This window comes from Diadema antillarum, unplaced genomic scaffold, assembly GCF_040938485.1.
Source record: "Diadema antillarum isolate AM-2024a unplaced genomic scaffold, OU_Dant_1.0 seq00000035_RagTag, whole genome shotgun sequence".
Lineage (NCBI taxonomy): Eukaryota > Metazoa > Echinodermata > Echinoidea > Diadematoida > Diadematidae > Diadema > Diadema antillarum.
Window position 1 is genome coordinate 485,827 of NW_027271149.1, and position 18,403 is coordinate 504,229.

Genomic DNA, 18,403 nt, shown 5'->3' on the forward strand with positions numbered 1-18,403 from the left:
CAAATTTTCTTGTCTTTTTATAATATTTATCTCTTTTGATCAGAAATTAGGAGATACAAAAGATACAATTTCTTCCAGGCGTCACATTCAAAGAGAAAATTAAGTGAAATCTCTATAATCTAAGAGCCTAATGGAGACTCAATGTGATGGAACAATGTCATCCGATTTCATATCATGTGGCTATGACCAATATCATTGTTCTGTAGACAACATACAAAAACTTTCTCTCATGATATCAATTAAGAGCAATTCTAGATATCAAATAGTTCATAAGTTTATCTAATCATCAAAACAAACTTGCGTATTGAGTGGAGAATCCCTTTCATTCCAATTTATGAGCCGCTTCTCATTCCGATCTTCATACTATAAGACAACCCCTATATATAATTCTTGACTGGAAAGATCTGTGTATCTCCGGAACGGTTTCCGATTTTATACCTTGTCTTTATACAAAGTGATCTCTCACAAACTAGCGGAAATAAGGCGGGATTATATGCTTTGAAATCGCCATGGCTTAGCGGTATTAAACTCCACGGGAAATGGCAATTCAGATCCGACTTTTGCTGTTTGGATTTACAGCTTTAGGGAGGTATTAAGATTTCTAAATTAGAGTTTGATTGTAACTTCGACTTAAGTTAGAATCAAGACATATCTTTATTCAATTTAGTGCTCGTTGTTTTTTGTGTTGTTTATTTGTTTTTCATTGGAGCTGGGGTCTGCGACTGAATCGTATGTTTCTAATGATATCAACCTAGTTGTGTTGAAACTTAATAAATGAAATGAAAAAAAAAAATCACAAAGGTTCAACAAGCGATGATAATGATCGGCATTCTTGTAGGATTAATAGCATAATATCCCACAGATCGTGATTGTGAATTTCGTAATCTTCGACGTTGATTCTCCCATCATCCCATTCCCATGAGTCTTCAATTTGATGTAGATTATGATTTCTTGAATTATTATTCATTGATCGTATTCCTCATTGTATTCATTAAATTAGTCAAATACTGTAAAAGTGGATATTTTCGCGAGACTAATTTTTCACGCTCGGCAGAGTAAGAAGAGTTTCTCGTGTTCTTATTTCCGCAGAATCAAGACATCGACTAGGGCTACTAGTGCTGGAACATAAAGCAAGCAAAAATATTCGCGAAAATTTCCACTTTTGCAGAAAAAAGTGATAAGTAAACAAATAAGTTTCAGCAATCCATCCCCTCTTTGCGCCCTTGGCAATGTACTAAAGCATCGACACTGGATCGCCTTATTGTTTTTAGTTGCACAGAGAACCAACCGATCCTGGTGGAATGCTGCCGGCCGTGTGGCTGCTAATCTGTGGTGGCTCTGCATGCTGGATGATAGACCAACCGGATTAACCAATCATGTTCCGGGCGCACGGAAAGCAATAATCACGATGATTGGAGTTAATGCGTTCAAAGGTTGAATGAAATCGAAATTTGAAAGGTAATATTTTGATTAATCGGTTTATGCTGCCTCCCATGGTATCTGGATGCAAAGTCTAATTTGCTGGAGTTGCTCTTCCACAAAACAAGGACGGAGTGCCTATCGGAGAGACAGCGGGAACCGATGAAGGGAAAAAGGGTGTTCAGGTAGATCTACGTAGTCCTATCTACTGCTTTTCATGTAAGTAATTGACAATTCTGATGGTTGGCCTATTTTGTAGGAGACATGCGCATGCTACAACAATTTTGATGGTACACCCAGCTAGCGTATGCTAGATAGGAGTACAGATAGGATGGTATGCTATCAGCGCAGTCAATTCTTGGCTTTAATTTATGCTATCTGATATTCTCCATACAACTTAAAGTAGCCACGAGACAAACAAGTTGGTGTCGAGCCCTGCTTCAGTGAAGTAATGCCATGCCCATGGTGAGTACAGATTTGGTTTGAAGGCAAGGAATTATCTTGCTAAAGATTTGCAAACATGTTGCTAATTACAATTGAATACGGCTGTCTCTATCATGTGTAACTGATCATGAAAGAAAATAAAAAATCTGACAATTTATATTTCAGTGTTGCGAAGCAAAAGCAAAAACAAAAAAAATGGCATGAATTATGATATGATTTCCAATTTTTGAATTTTCAGGGCATGATGTCAAACATTTTACGTCATATTCAATTTTCTTTCAGAATAGTCAAACCATCTACAACTATCAACCACTACAAGTTCGAATCCACACTGCTGAAAGTAAGGGAAAAGTCAGCGAGTGTGTATACTAGATCTATTCAACATGGGACCATTCAGTAAGAAAGGAAGTTTGAACATATCAAAGACAGAGGAAACTAATCAGGTCCAGGGTGAGATTGACCCCAACTTTGAAAACCCCGACAACCAGGCGGATGAGTGGACGTACTCCCTGGATGATGGGGATACCTTGGAAACGGACGCATCCTTCTTCAACAGCCACCAGACGATGGGAAATGAGGAAGACAAGCCGGGCTGGGAAGGAATGAAACCATCCATCGATGACACAGGAAGCATGACCTTCATCCCAAGGATGTCGGTGGAAGCCGGGAATGATGATGATGAAGACGGGAAGTTTGGTACCAAGCGCAAAGGCCGATGCGCCCGCTGTCTCTATTCCTGCAAGGTGGCCTGTCGGCCGTGCACCACAAAATACAATCCGTTGCCCCCCAACGCGTCCAGGTGGCAACGGCTCAAGTTTGCCTTTCTGTGTCCCCCGCATGGAGTGGTTGGCAAACTTGTCACCTACACGCTGCTTGTGGTGCTACTGTGGGCTGTCCTTTTCACTGTCACTGGGGCCGAGGCACTGCCCGGAGGCAATCTGTTTGGTGTCTATGTTCTCATCATACTCAGCATCATCCTTGGCATCCTTGTGGAAAAGATTCTGAGATTGCCTGCCCTGCTGGGTGAGTAAGGGATAATTTGGTATTTTGGGTTGCCACCTGAAGTGATATCATCCCCAAATTTGTTGACATTTTTTGAGTACTTATGTTATTGCAACAAATTCACATGACATAATATGCAGACAATGACTCTACATTTATATTGTGTTGACTGCAAGTAAAGTAACATGTCAAGTACATTGTAACATTGAATCAGCAGAAAATTAGTCTCCTTCAGTGAAAGTAACATTTTTCTTGTGAGTGGGATATTGTACATATTTTCCCTATCGGATAAGGGCACAGTGTACACTGAACTTTCAGGAGGAGCAAGAATGCTGTGCTGATAGCCCAAAACCACTTTAACCCCAGTATTTTATGCTTGCAGACCAGTAAATTTTCTGGTGAATCAATACAAGTGCACAAATGCAAGCATTTCACATTTACACAGTTGTTTGGGGGAAAGATTTGTGCATTTTCCATGTTTGTTCACTTTTGAATGTCAAATGCCATGTATGTATTTGCCTCATTCTGTGGAGAAATCATTAAAACTGTCCCATTATCTTTTCCGTTGTCTGTCACTTCTGTTACATTGACATTAATTATCTGCTTCTGGATGACAGGCATGCTTGGAGCGGGTTTCATGCTGAAGAACATAAGTGCCATCAACGTCGCCAACGATATCGACCACGACTGGGCTAGCGCCCTGCGAAGCATAGCCCTGGTGGTCATTCTGCTGCGGGCCGGCCTGGGCATCGATGCTCGTGCCCTGAAGAAGCTCAGCGTGGTGTGCCTACGTCTCTCCTTCATCCCCTCCCTGCTGGAAGCCATTATCATTGCTGTCGTCAGCCACTTCATGCTCAGGTTTCCCTGGGACTGGGCCTTCATGCTGGGGTAAGGAGCTGAAAGGAGCATGTTACTTCGAGTAAAATATTGTTCAGATTGAAGGCAAAACACCAAGCCATAAATAAGTGAAAGTATGAGCATGATAGTAAAATGACAACAGATTTTGACATTTGGAATGTAAAAGAATGGCATGATTTTATCTTATTTTTTTAATTTTTAGTTGTAATACAAAGACAAATGAGTCAGTACATATAGTACCTTTTCCAGTGATTTGCTGGAACTACTCACATTCTAATACTCCTGATTATAACCTGGTCCATATAGTATGGTATTTCTGTCGGTGTGAAGTTTCTACCTGTCAGCTGTCCAATTGGCTATGCGTGCATGTGACCCTACATATCTCAACATGTGTAATATGGTCTAGGTGGAGATTACCTGGTAGCTAAATTCCATTTTTAGAAAAAAAAACTCCAAACAAACATGATTATTATGTTATCATAATTATCAATCAGTGGCTTGCTAGGATTTTACAAACCAAAGATTTATATTTGGCTGTGGGGATGAGTAATCTTCCATGAGTCAGTTGTATCCAAACAAATTTATTATTCCTTATCATTTTGACTATCAATATGCCATAGATAACTTTTGTTGCTAGCCTTTTTAGTCTGGTATAACAATCAATTATAACTGTAATCTTTCTACTAGAATCCTGACCATTCTTTCAATTCTATTGCCAGAGATGTCAGATTTGCTATAAGTTTGTATTTTGAGCTGACTTATTTGCTGCATGGAATGCATCCCGATGACAACTGTTTAGCAGTGATTATCTGTACTCCACATCCCCCAGCTTTGTCCTGGCAGCAGTGTCTCCTGCCGTTGTGGTGCCCTGCCTCCTGGTCCTCCAGAAGAAAGGATTCGGTCAGCGGAAAGGCATCCCGACTCTGGCCATTGCATCCTGCAGCCTGGACAACGTCCTCTGTATCAGTGCCTTTGGTGTCGCCATGGGTATCTCTTTTACCTCAGGTACCATTTACTGTTCTGTCTGTGATTGACACAATTTCAGTAGCTGTGCTATTCACACACCTGAAATGGTTTTGAATATATATTATATATATATATATATATATATTATATATATATATATATATATATATATATATATATACTTTTATATATATATATATATATATTTTTTTTTTAATATGATGCAAGCACCGTTAATTCTTGTGTGTGGATACTACAAATTAAGTAACTGTCGCAATATTCATCAATATTCATAGTGATGTGAAAATCAGCCCTGCTGGAATTGTTTTCAAACTGGTGATAATTTGCGTGAATGGTACGTGAAGAAATCAGTTTTTAAGATCCCATAATGCAATTCGCCACACATACGTCTGCACACTTGGGTGCCAGGGTCACGCTCCTGTCATTGTTCAGGCCTGCACAGAGTGGAGAATGAAGGGCTTCATTTGCATCGAAGCAAGTCTTTTAGTGTGTTTGAAAGGTGGCAAATAAGATCGATTTTTGCATCAAAATACGGGAACTGTTAACCCCTGTCTCTGAATGTGGTTATGGCTAGGAGAGTCTGATCAGATTGACAGTGATTGCATAGAAATTACAGAGATAGTCTGCAGAAGTGGTTATTACAGATTGTGGTGATGGAGTTTGAGATCTTTGTTTTTAATAGTTCTTGTGTACCCGGTATGTAAAATTTGTAACGGTGATTAAAGGACAAGTCCACCTTCATATACCTAAGGATTGAGAGAATGCAGCAATATTACAACACAGTGAAAGTTTGAGGAAAATTGGACAATCCGTTCAAAAGTCACGAATATTTCAAGTATCTGCGCAGTCACTACTGGAAGAGAAGACTACTACAGTGTATGATGTCACATGCATACAACTATATAAGGAAAATAAAAAGAGAATTTCATAAAACTTTACTTTTTGAATGAAGTACACATTTCTTCGACTTGCTACTGACGTATGTTAAGGGTAATATTATTCCCCCTGCCTTCTGAAAGAGAGAAGTCGAGTGTTCTTTTGTTACGTGAGGAAAATGGAAATATGTTGAATTTTCTTTATTCTTTCTTTAAATCATTGTACTCATGTGACATCACAAGCTATAGTAGTCTTTTCATCCAGCCGTGACTGAGCAGAATCTTCAAAAATTCATAATTTTTTAACAGATTGTCCGATTTTGCTCAAACTCTCACTAATGTGTTCTACTAATATTGCTGCATTCACTCAACCCACATGTCTATGAACATGAACTTGTCCTTTAAGTACAATGATTATCTGGTAGACTGCATTTAGCAATCTACACTTAAACCCCCCCCCCAAAAAAAAAACAAAAAAAAAAAAAACATCTAAGCAAGAGAATAGATGCATGAGTTTTTGAGCAACCTTATCTTAAAGGGACTGTACAGTACTGGTTGAGGTAGATATTCATGTTTTGAACATTCCTAAGTGAGATAATGAAAAACCTCTTATGAAATAATTAGTATGAAAGAGCATGTGATTTTAAGAAGGATTCAACGTTTATTTGATGAAAATTGGTTTTCAAATGGCTGAGATATCCAAAAAAGTGCTAATAATAAAAGGCGACATGCCCCAACTTTATTAGGATATCTTTGTTTCACCTTGTTTTGGGATATCTCAGCCATTTCAAAACTGATTTTCATTGAATAAACTTTTGATACCTCTTAGAACTGCATGCTCTTTGACATCTCATAGACTAGTTTCTGAATATCTCGCAAAACGTTAAAAGCTAAATCTTCACCTCGACCAGAACTGTACACACATGAAATCCTTTGAACTTGCATGAAATCCTTTGAACTTGATAAATCAAAAGAGAATTCCTAATTCATCTATGATCTATTTCACATCAGCTTCCACTGTCAGTGGAATGAAGCTAGGACTAATTATGCATTTGGTGTGCATTTTATGTAGTACAGTGCTTTAGGACGAAGTACTACTTCCTAGACCATATTTTGTAATACACATTGCATTATCTGTGATACATGTGTGCAGGTTGTTTATTACATAATTCCATGTTGTATTTCCTATTTTCGTGCAGGGAATTTGGTTCTGAAAATATTTCAAGGCCCTCTGGAGGTCATTATTGGCATATCCTTTGGAGTGCTAGGCGGCCTGTTGCTCTGGTACATCCCCAGCAAAGACTTCGTAAGTACAAAGTTCTCTTTGCCATATATATATCCAGAGCTGTCTTTCATATACTATCAACAAATTGGGTGTAATGTTGCTAACTGTAATCCCTGAGGGTAGTGAAAACAAAAGTTTGGATGAAGATTTTGTAGTCTTGAATACAACCACCAGCCATTTACTTGTTTCCACCCCTGCAACAAAACTCCACTACCTGTGTAGGCTGTCCACTGGAAATAAATAAAGAACCAACCATTTAAAAGATACATTCATAAACTCAGACAAAAGAAATGTGAATAGGATGAAAATGAAATAGATAATGATAATGGTGACACATAATTTACTATTATTTTTTTGATACACATTCCTGTGACTTGTTACTGATGTATGGTATGGATAATGTTATTCCCTAGCTTTCTGAAAGAGGTAAGTCAAGTGCACATTCCTTTTGATAGAAAAATGAAGATATGTTTTAATTTCTTTGATACTTCCTTTATATAATTTTCCTGTAGTGATGTGACAAATGGTTGTATGTTTCTCATCCAATGATGGCGGCATTTAAACTGTAAAGATTCATAAATATGAAGAGGTTTTCCTCAAACTTCACCATTGTGTACTACTAATGTTGCTACATTAGCTCAAACCATATGTGACCCGCTACAACAAAAGGATCCGAAAGTCGGGGGAGGACAAGTTTCTAAAAATGGCATGATATTATTCCCTTACTCTTCTTCTTTCATTTCATATATAGCACAACTCATAAAAGTACTCGATTGCGGAGATATTGATGATTTTATTAGTGCATGTCAAGTGGTTGAGGAAATCAGAGTTTCCAGAAAAAGGCCTTCAAAGTTTTCCTTCCGACGTTATCATGATCAAGGGGAGGCGAGACAGTTTTCGCCGCTGGACAATAGAAGGCATCTTCCTAGCGACCTCCGCAATGTTCATTCAAGCTTAGCGTCAGCGGTCTACGCACGACCAATCAGTAATCAGGATGCCACGCACTGACCAATAAGATCACTCCCTCATTGCTTGGGGCGGAGTCTACCTGCGGCGCTAAATCCAAATCTTCGGACACGTTTCTGTTACCTTAAAAGTCGGAAAATCATGGCCCAGAAAAATGCTGATTTCTTGCCTTTCCTTTGTTCATTTAGCTTCGAAACTTAAGCAGATTTTAGACAAAACATTAGACTACAATATTATGCCAAAAATAGAAATCCAATTGTTTTGACCGATTTTGATGATGTTACTTCAAACTCGATTTCCTCGGCTCAACCGTCAGCGACTTTAGGATCCTTTTGTTGTAGCGGGTCACATATTCATTTTTGGGTATCATTCCCCTTTAATTCATCCCTACTCTCTACTCTTGGACAGAAAACACTGACATCACTGAGGTTTGTGTTCCTGCTGTCTGGAGGCCTGTTTGCAGTCTTTGGCAGCGCCGACGCTTCGTTTCCTGGATCGGGCGCCCTGGGCTGCCTCATTCTAGCCTTTGTTGCTTCCTTTGGATGGAAGGAAGAGAAGGTGAGAGAACTACATTCTTTAGCCAGAATTCACGAAGGTGGTTTGAATTTAGACCATGCTTTATGCAATTTTCTTGAGCGTAAATACTTGTGACAGATTCTGTATACCAACAGATCTCCAACAACAATTGCGTGTTAATGATAATGATAATGATTCACGCAAGTCAAAAGTACAAAGGTTATGCCTACTTCACACTGATTTTAGTCCATGGTCTAAATTTAAACCATGGTTTCAATTTAAACCACATTCATGAATTTGGGCCATAGACTCATAGTGGGAAGGAGCATTTAATATTTTTCTGTAGAATGCATTATTTTGTCGTTGTTGTTTTCTTTTTCATACCTTTGGGCCAAAGTGTCCCAGCTGTGTTCAAGGCCAGAATGGTCCTGTAAAGGTCATTGCCCCTTCTGTCAAACATTCTTATTTTCTTTATTTTATTTTTTAAGGGCATGGGGGGGGGGGGGGTATTCATCTTGATCTAAGAGACAACTCTTCTGTGAGAAATTTTAGGATAACACAAAGCAGTTAAGGATGTGCATTCTGTTACATTAACCAGGGATTCAATTGTGTGTACACATGAAGTATTTAAGAAGAAATTGAATTAATACCATTGCTCTTCACTCCTATGCATTATTCCTGCTTTACAAATATTATTTCTTGCCGTGAACGGACCAGCATACACAGTAAACTGAGAGAAATGGCAACAAATTTTGATGGGTATGATTGTCAATAGCTGTTACTGTGTACATGCTTGTGTAGTGAAATGGGGCATGTGAAATTTTGTACAGAGCTACCGATCCAGTCCTTCCTGTATTTGTGGGAGGTTGTTTAAAAGCAATTATAGCTCTTTCACTACTGGCAAAAGATTTCAGAAGCCTCACTGTTTTGGGGAATTGATTTCTTTCTTTAACACATCCTAGATAAGACCCACTTGAATGCATATCTGGGTCATTTGTGTGGGTGTGTACATGAGGGCATGCACCATCCATGAACACATAGATGTGGCTTTTGTGATCTTGTGCGAGAAAAACAGCCCAAGGTTGCCAGGAAGTCAATAAAACCACTAATCCCAGTCGGAAATCAAACAAATTGTGTAGACATACACGACATCTATAATTGGCAAGGTGGAAGAATGAAAATGATGAGACGGCAAGAGGATATTGCATTTGAGCATTCCCACAACATTCATATTAAAGCTTCCAGTATGTGTTGTTTGGCTGCAGTAGAATGCTCGTGATAAATTACCATTGTGTGCGAGAAATTGGCTGAATTGTGTAGGTTGGACTATGAGATTTTGTGTTGTGTTGATATCAATGAAAAGCAGAACAAAAAAATGAACAAAGGCCATCACATGACTTGGAGTTTCATTCCTGATACTGTAACAGTTTCTTTTTTCCTGAAGAGCTAAAACAGAATAAAGAATACTATTTTTATTTGCCCAGAGTGCTGGTGGACAAATTACTCACTTGCCCAGTGCTGAATGTTTAGACCAGAACAGTTGATACTGTGTCCATATTAGCTACATAGACCATGGCTAGCAATCTTACTTGAGAGTCCTGCAGGGCAAAGTATAGACCAGCGTAGGCTTTACATTGCAAGTCCACCTACTGTTCTAGTAGACCATTGAGGAAACACAGGAATGCAAGTAATTCATATGAGAAAGTATGAGCTTGGAACGTGTCAGACATTAAAAAGGACAAACAGAAACTTTACAGAGATTACAGTCAACTCTGCAAAATTTGACGGCACATGTGTCAAAAAATCGGCTGAGTCGATGAAAATAAAAAGTACCGATTTACTTTCGTAGCCCAGGCCTATGTGTGTAATTCCTCTGTACACACAGAAGTCATACATTGCCTGAGTTAATGCATTTTACTCAGTCCCGTTAAGATCAACTTACGCTGAGATAACTGTATATTATGAATATATGAGTTGGCAAAAACACAGGTAGACAGTGCTGGTATGTTATCTATTGTACTTCTTTGTATTTTAATCCTGCTGAAATTTTGTATTATTCTGTTTAATTTCCTTGTCTGTATGGGTGGAGAATAGATTTGATTGGATTCAAAATGTTCTGACAGCATATCGTCGCTAGGGCGACAAGACCTCGTATCTAAAATTTTGATGAACATGACATTTTTGGATTAATGGTCAGATAATCAGTTAGTGATGTCCTGTTCAAATCCTAGGTGTCTTACCCCAAAAATGAAACCACCATGCCATGTCAAAGGAAGGGCTCTCCCATTTGATATAGTGCTTTGGCCGCCATGTTTTTTTGCTCTCCTGAACATTTCACGTTTTGTAGATACGAGGTCTTGTTGCCCCAGCGACGATATGTCGTCTTTATTGGTTCTTACGCATTATTGTAAAATGTGGCAGACCTTCGCACCAATTGTCACTATTGGGGAATTTCATGTTTTTATTGATACTTTAATATGACATATTCTTTTGATTCATTGCAAAAGTGTAAAGATAAATGGGCAAGTCTCCCCCCCCCCCCCCATTTCATTGTTTGTTGTTGTTATTGTTGTTGTTGATTCATGTGCTTACAAAATGTGTGGCCATTTAAGACGAAATGTGTGAATAAAAATATAATTCAGTAGCGATGTAAGCGTGATGGACCATTTGAGCTGAAATATTTACACTTGGTCTATCTTATTTTTGTTATGCTGAATCAAATGTGTTTTGTGTTTACCCATGTACATGTGCAATGTATGAAATGCGAAATGAAATAATAATGATAATAATAATAATCTCACTGTGATCTCACCCAGCATGCAGTAGGAGAGCTGATTGGTGTGGTGTGGACGCTGTTTGAACCAATCCTCTTTGGCCTGATTGGAGCCGCAGTAGCCTTGGAGTACCTGGATGGGCAGACTGTCGGTAAGCGTGGTGCTTTATGGTGGAGAAGTAACTCAGTGGAAGGTTCCTCTTTAGACAATTATCATGTCTTAGTTGGGAAAAAGCCCAATAAACAGTGAAGTGAAACTAAAAGTCAGTGAGTAAATACTTTATAGGGAAGAAATCAGGAAAACAGCTATGTCCAAACAGATAACGATGCTTCAGAAGGAAAAGTTCCTCTTAGTGAGTGAAAGATCTCAAAGATAAAGAGATAAATCAATTGACGCTTGAAAGACAATTTTTAGATCGGATGGAATTATGATTGAGAACTACTTTGAAAGAATGAGAGATTAAGTATTATGATGTCAGTATTTTTCCCCTTTTCCATTTATGATGTCTACGTTGTACTCTGAAACTCTTCAACAGGTCTGGGCATAGCGACTCTCATCATCGGGATTATCGTGCGTGTTGTAGCAACGTGGCTGTCAGTGCTTGGGGCCAAATTCAACAACAAGGAGAAACTGTTCATGGTCTTTTCGTGGCTCCCAAAAGCTACTGTGCAGGTGATTTTATCTTGCAACTGATTGACAATTTTCCCTTCATATACGTAAATAAACACTGATTGTTCATTGTTTTAGTAATAGCCATGACAAAAATCATGGGCATACAAACTTGCACAATTACATGACCTCCTTGGGAGCATTTCATGAAGTGTTTTGTCCAACAAATTTGTCAGATATATTTGCTTTCAGCCAATCAGACACAAGGATTTCTGTAGCTTATAACAGCTTGTCAGAAAAAATATCTGATAAAATGCTTCATGAAATGCCCCCCCCCCCCCCCCCCCCCCCCCCCCCCGATTACTAGACAGGCATCATATCCACTAGACCACAGATCTTTTGCCAGACAGCCAATGCTGGTTCTTATCCCCTACAGCAGTGGGTACTGCGTATTTATTTGAATTAATAAATTCTTGCATCCGCTTTAGTTTTATTGCTACTGATTGACAAATTGCCCTTCATAGACATAGATAAACACCGAGTACAGTTCGACCTCGATTATCCGGCCTCCTTTTATCCGGAAATCTCTATTATCCGGACGCGTTCAGGCAGTGAAGGACTTTTTTTTTCATCCAAACATTGAGAAAAAACAGTGACTTTAACATCTTTTCATGGATCTATTTCACTAATTTCATAAGATGTGCATGATAGGTTTCTCAATATCTAATGAGGTAAAACATGTATGATTTTCACATGAAGATATTTTTTATACTTTATTTTTATGAAGAAGGGACTACAATTTTGTGCAGGCTAGCATAGATTACACCACCGTTGCGGGGTACGCTACCAGCCTATAGCTGCCAGTGCACTGGGACGGCAGCTTGGACGGCAGCTATATACATTAACATTGTGTCTCCCATATCCGGCCAATTCGCTTATCCGGATGAGCGCCGGTCCCGACATGACCGGATAATCGAGGTCGAACTGTATTCAGTATTTGAGTAATAGCCATGATAACAATCATGGTCATACATAAAATACTTGAGTGGAATTCAAACTCAGACCCTCCTGATTGCTAGACAGGCATCATGTCCGTGAGACTACCAAGCTTCAGCCCGATAGCCAGTGCTTGTTCTTATCGCTTACAGCAACGGGTGCTGTTTATGGTAGTATGGTTTATTTCTTTCATTTGAGTTTCAAGAAATATCTAAATTCAACATATCATTTATTATGCCTGATCTCATAATTCTTTGTAAGGGTGTTCCTGTAGTAAATAGAAACAGTCAGTATTATCTGTTGGCAACCGCTACATTCTCTGCATGTTAAGTTTCATATTCTTGCACTACAACAGAATTTGTAGAAATTTGTCACATATTCGAGACTGCTTTTATGTAATTTTTTTTCCCATTCAATCATGCTGTTTTTGTTTGTTTGTTTGTTTGTGTGTTTGTGTGTGTGTTACAGGCTGCCCTGGGTCCCCTGGCTCTGGATGAGATAAGAAGACAGACTGAACCAGATGAAACTGATGAGAGGAGGGGCATACAGGTAGACATCAAGGCAGCCAAGAAATCTTTAAATCTCTATCCTAGAGTCACTCAAGAAAGCCTACAGTGCACTCCCATTATAATGAACACAGTTATGATGAAATTCCAGTAACAACAAAATGAAATTTCAGGCTGCAACATTATCCACTCTGTGTATCATTTTTATTGTTTATTTCTTCAGTTATTGCAAAATTTCGATATGATGAGAGAAAACTGCCTGTCCTGAGGACTTCGTTATAACGGGAGTCCACTGCATTTTCACCTCAGAGCCAGAAGTGCATTCAAATCCATAGACATGATAGGCTTTCATTGTGTCTACAAATTGTGTAAAGCTTTCATAATTTGATGGTTGAAAAAACGAATGCACCATTCTTTCTTCTTTTTCTTTTTTAATCATGTAGGCCTATTCTTTTAGCGAAGGCTATAGCTTCTGAATATTCTGATGCTGTTCCATCAAGGCCCTCGGAAAGAGACTTTATGAACTTGTGGTGCATGCTCCTTGATTGCGTTCTGCTTGGCAGTGGCAGATGTTAGTCGCTGCAACAATGATTCAGACAATTACTAGTACATGGAGAATGGACCTTTTGTGTGTTTAAAGTAGTGTGTGATTTTGCCCGTTGCATAGTTAGGTTTTAAAAAAAACATCGTCCTTATATCTGCATAAATTTGTCTATGTTTTTAGGCCCGAAAATTATCTTGCAAAGACCAGAACTTTGAATCCCCATAGGCTAACACGCAAATTTATTTGGGACCGGACGATTTATCTCGTTATAAGCGGATTCTCATAACATGCGATCTCGTTATAACGGGGATCTTCTGTATATGCAGGGTATATATGCATGTTTGGGGTATATATGCATGTTTTGTATACATATGGCCTTAAGGGTTATGAAAGACGTAGGTTTGATGTAACAAAAAAGGATATGTTGCTAAATTTCCCTTCATGCTGCTCTCTCTGTCTATCCAGTTGCTGACCATCGCTGTACTAAGCATCCTCCTGACAGCCCCCATCGGAGCCATCCTCGTCACCCTGTGCGGACCGAAACTCCTGGAGAAGGAGACTAGGACTGCTGGGGGCAACGACCCTTCAAGACGTGCAGGTTTGGGTGTCAGTAAGAGGGAGGAAGATGAGGTAGCAGCCAGACAGCAACTGACAGAAGAGCTGGCCAATGTTTAGAGAGAAAGGGGGAGGATGGGGGGGGGGGGGGGGGGCATGGGGAGGAAGAGAGAAAAAGAGAGAGAGAGAGAGAAAAGAGAAGAGAGAGAAATAGAGAGTAGGATAACATGAGTCAGGCTGAAATATCAGGTAATGCAATTGGCTGCCTAATGAAGGAAAGTTCTGCCTTTCTGCCCACTATGTTTTCAAAGGTAATAGATCACTTTCACAAGAACAGTGAATTCTCTATCAAGTTTCATGCATTCACATCAATATGGACGAGATGGTGGAAGCTTTCTAAAAAGCATTGAAATGTGATGATTGTGTTAAAATGACTAGCCACTCAAGTGGGTTACAGACAATCAAGTTGTTCCATGACTTTTTAAAGACAGTTATTATTGTCGTTATTATTTTCTGAGCGAATGTGGCATCTTCAAATTGTCAGGTAGATACGATATGATCAGTTTTGGTGAAGACTTTGATTGTTTGTATATTGTGTGACTGATCAAACCAGTGTCAGTGGCATTGGATTCAAGCCCTTTTGAGACTGATGCTTTTTGCAAATGAGGGCTTCTGCGTGGCAAGAGATTATTGAGGTGAAGCCAATTAACGTGTGTGTGCAAAACTCACTGCTATGAAACTTTATTGTGCAATCATGGACTATTCTTATTACCTTTTTGTCTGTATGTCAACCTGTCAAGGTTGGAATGTTACCAACATTGGCTGCGCATGCTAGTTAATGGTAATTGAATCATATGTTCCTCATCATGCAGTCACTGTTATTTTGCAGTTTGTACTTTGATAGTTCTACTGGAAGAGTTGTTCTCTGTCGAATCCACATGCACATTTTGACACAGAAGGTTTGATTCCGTGCAAGAGCCAAGTGCACTGGAAATCATATTTTAACACTGAATATTTGAGTTTGTGTTATATCCAGTTGCACTGTACTGCAGATCACATTGTAACACAGAAGGTTTGAGTCTGTGTTATATCAAGGTGCACTACAAATTAGATATTAACACAGGAGGTTTGATTCTGTGTTTGGTACAGCCCAGGTGCACTGCCAGTCAGACTTCACACAGGTTTGAGTCTGTGTTAGATCCAAGTGCACTGCAAATCACATTCTGACACAATGTTTGACTCTTTGTTAGATTCAGGTGCACTGCAAATCTCAATTGAACACAGAAAGTCTGATTCTTAGTAAGGTCCAAGTGCACTGCAAATCACATTTTGACACAGAAGGTTTGAGTCAGTGTTAGATGCAGGTGCACTGTCTATCAGACTTCACACAGGTTTGAGTCTTTTGTGTTAGATCCGCGTGCACAGCAAATCTGACTTTACACAAAAGTTTTTGACTCTGTGTTAGATCTACGTGCACTGCAAATTACACTCTACACAGAGACAATGGATCTAGAGAGACCATTTGTTGAGGGTTTGGATGTTGAGCGCTGTTATAAGTCGATGATAGGTGCAGTCTAGTTTGAGGTTCATTGGGCCTCACAGTGGACTCATCTTCATGTGCCATTAGCGCATAAAATTGTACGATACAGAACAGCATTGGTATAAAGTTTAGTAAATGTATGTATATATACACAAAAGTGCATGAATGATGTTTTGTTTTTGTTGTACGGTAATTATAAGGGGAAGTGCTTCATAGTGGCAGAGGAAAAAAAAAAAGAGATACTTTAGAGGGATTAACACAAAAGGTCATTGCACTTCTGCTTTAATAGAAAAATACTTGTAGGTTGTTTTCCAGGGTTTTGCAGTTAGTTGTCAGTCCTTTCTCTATATTTCAGGGATGTCTCGATGAGCATCAGAATGATACTTGGATTGTCATTGAAGACGTTCTGAGGGTTAGACATGACAGGGTTTATAGCACCCAGGATTAGGGGAATAAGGTACAATGTAATTATCAGTTGCCAAAATAAGTGAAATATATAACTGGTAAAACATGAAAACATTGAAAAATCAAAATGGTATAAAAGAGGTGGGTAAGCTTGATCAGCAGTCAAACATCAAGGTAAAAATCCCAATGTGCTCCTTATGTGAATCAAAGCAGAAAATAGATAATTTTACCTGGTCAGACATGGTACATCATACCAGCAAGACAGGGGTATCAACTGCTCAGGTTGACAAAAGTCACAGCTGTCAGGGTCATGTGATAAATTCTGTTTATCAGTTGCTGCAATAACTGATTATTATAATTAATAGAATGTGAAAAACATTTAAAAAAAATTGTCAAGAGATTGGCAATCTTTATGCATGGTATAGGCTTGACAAGGGTATGGAATAACATTTTTATCAAAATCTGATCGATTTTTAAGGGAATTAAGTATTGAGGTCAAATTGTCCAAAGGCACCACTGGTGGTAAGAAGTCAAGAGATAAATTATTCTTTTCCACATGGCCGTCATAGTTTGTACATCTGTGATGCATTGGAAAACATTCGGCTGGACATATTTAGACTAACTACGGCAGTGGTAAGAATGGTGTAGACTGGACAAATACAGTGCTGAAACTGTTCATACCATTTATGAATATTTGTGAATGATATTGGTATAAAAAGACATTGTTATTGCTTGAGACTTTGATATGCAGGGGAACTGGAGACGCATACTGTGTAAGTTCCCATTTTCACTGTATTTTGTATTATTATGAATGAGACTGAAATACTGTAGATATAAACCTGCTTCAAACAAGAGAAAGGGATAGTGTTGTAATGCTAAGTTTGATGCATAGAAAATGCCAATATTTTCTGTTTTATTGCTTCTTTGCAGTGGATAGGCTGCTTTACATTGCGTGATCATTTTATGCCAATTTCAAATTTCTGGAAAAAAAAAAAAGATGCTAGAGGCTAAAGAAATATAGTTCACAAGTTACCGAGAGACGGAGAAACAGTGTATGCTGGGGAACAAGATGTGATGAAGGGAAAGGACTACGTAACATCTTGCGACCCACCAAATCACAGAGTCTCCAGAAGCAGGATTTGTCATTTCCTAAAATCATTACTGATTAAAAGCGCGCTGGCATGACAATTAAGACCAGTGACTGTACATTGATGCAAATGTGCATTGCTATGGGCCTGAAGTGTCTTTTGAGAAAAAGATAATCAGAATTTTAAGATATACAGGTGAATTGTGCACATTCTGAACGACAAGGAAAACAAAATGTCGATGCAAATGGTCGTACATAAATACATCCTGCATTCTGTGATATAGTGTGTGGAATAGGAGGTATTAAAGACAAAAATATTGTCATTGCATGATTTCTCATTGCTGTGGACCACAGGCTGCAACTCTGACAAATGATTTTATTTGTGTACAGAATACTTGATATTTTACCTTCATATCACACCTTTTCAAAATTTGTGTGCATGTTCAGCGTTTTTTTCACTCCTTTTGTGTGAATATGGTCACTTTTTTTGCTAGTGCTATCAGATTATTCTCTCTCTTTTTTTTTTTTTGCATGTACTAAGTGGTCCTTAGTTTGAGGGAAAAGAATTAGAAATGAAACTGCCCAGCAAGATTGCAAAGAGTGAGGAAAATATCTTGCCAATATCATGCTTGCATTGAAGGTCTTACATATCCTGTAGTCACCTTGAGAACAAATCCTCAGATGTGTAACAGCTTTGCGCCACAAGGTTACATTGGTTCAATAATTGCCCGTGTCAGGTGCAGAAAGACGATTATGTAAAGGAATGCCTTAAACAAAAACGAAAACCAAAAATATTGATAGTAATGATAGATTTTAAAAATTAGACTTGTCCCTTTAACTGCTGCCTTATTATCACAAACTCTACACAACCAGGGCTGGATTAGTCTCGAAGCCCACAATGGGGCCAAGTATCTGATTCTGTGTAATGTGTTGAGTCAGTAAACAGAAACATTAAACCAAACTAATACCACTGATACCAAGCATCCTCATCCCACTTCCTCTTATAAAAAGTTTTTTAATCGTCATGTGAAGGAA

The 18,403-nt window shown here is 38.8% G+C and overlaps 1 protein-coding gene across 1 annotated transcript; it reads left to right on the plus strand.

The window, feature by feature from the left end:
- Positions 1-1,415: 1,415 nt before the first annotated feature.
- LOC139725362 (sodium/hydrogen exchanger 9B2-like) lies at positions 1,416-14,456 on the plus strand. Its single transcript, XM_071636448.1, has 10 exons — positions 1,416-1,638; positions 2,146-2,886; positions 3,483-3,753; positions 4,553-4,728; positions 6,785-6,891; positions 8,245-8,394; positions 11,169-11,277; positions 11,662-11,798; positions 13,200-13,280; positions 14,247-14,456. Exons 2-10 carry the CDS (start codon positions 2,247-2,249, stop codon positions 14,454-14,456), a joined length of 1,881 nt encoding a protein of 626 aa, XP_071492549.1. The 5' UTR covers positions 1,416-1,638; positions 2,146-2,246.
- The last annotated feature ends 3,947 nt before the right edge of the window (positions 14,457-18,403 follow it).

Bases quoted from the DNA above. Each gene is read 5' to 3' on its own strand.
- LOC139725362 (XM_071636448.1), top strand. From the start codon at position 2,247: ATGGGACCATTCAGTAAGAAAGGAAGTTTGAACATATCAAAGACAGAG. The intron at 2,887-3,482 runs GTGAGTAAGGGA...TCTGGATGACAG, and splicing joins GAGATTGCCTGCCCTGCTGG to GCATGCTTGGAGCGGGTTTC. The intron at 4,729-6,784 runs GTACCATTTACT...ATTTTCGTGCAG, and splicing joins GGGTATCTCTTTTACCTCAG to GGAATTTGGTTCTGAAAATA.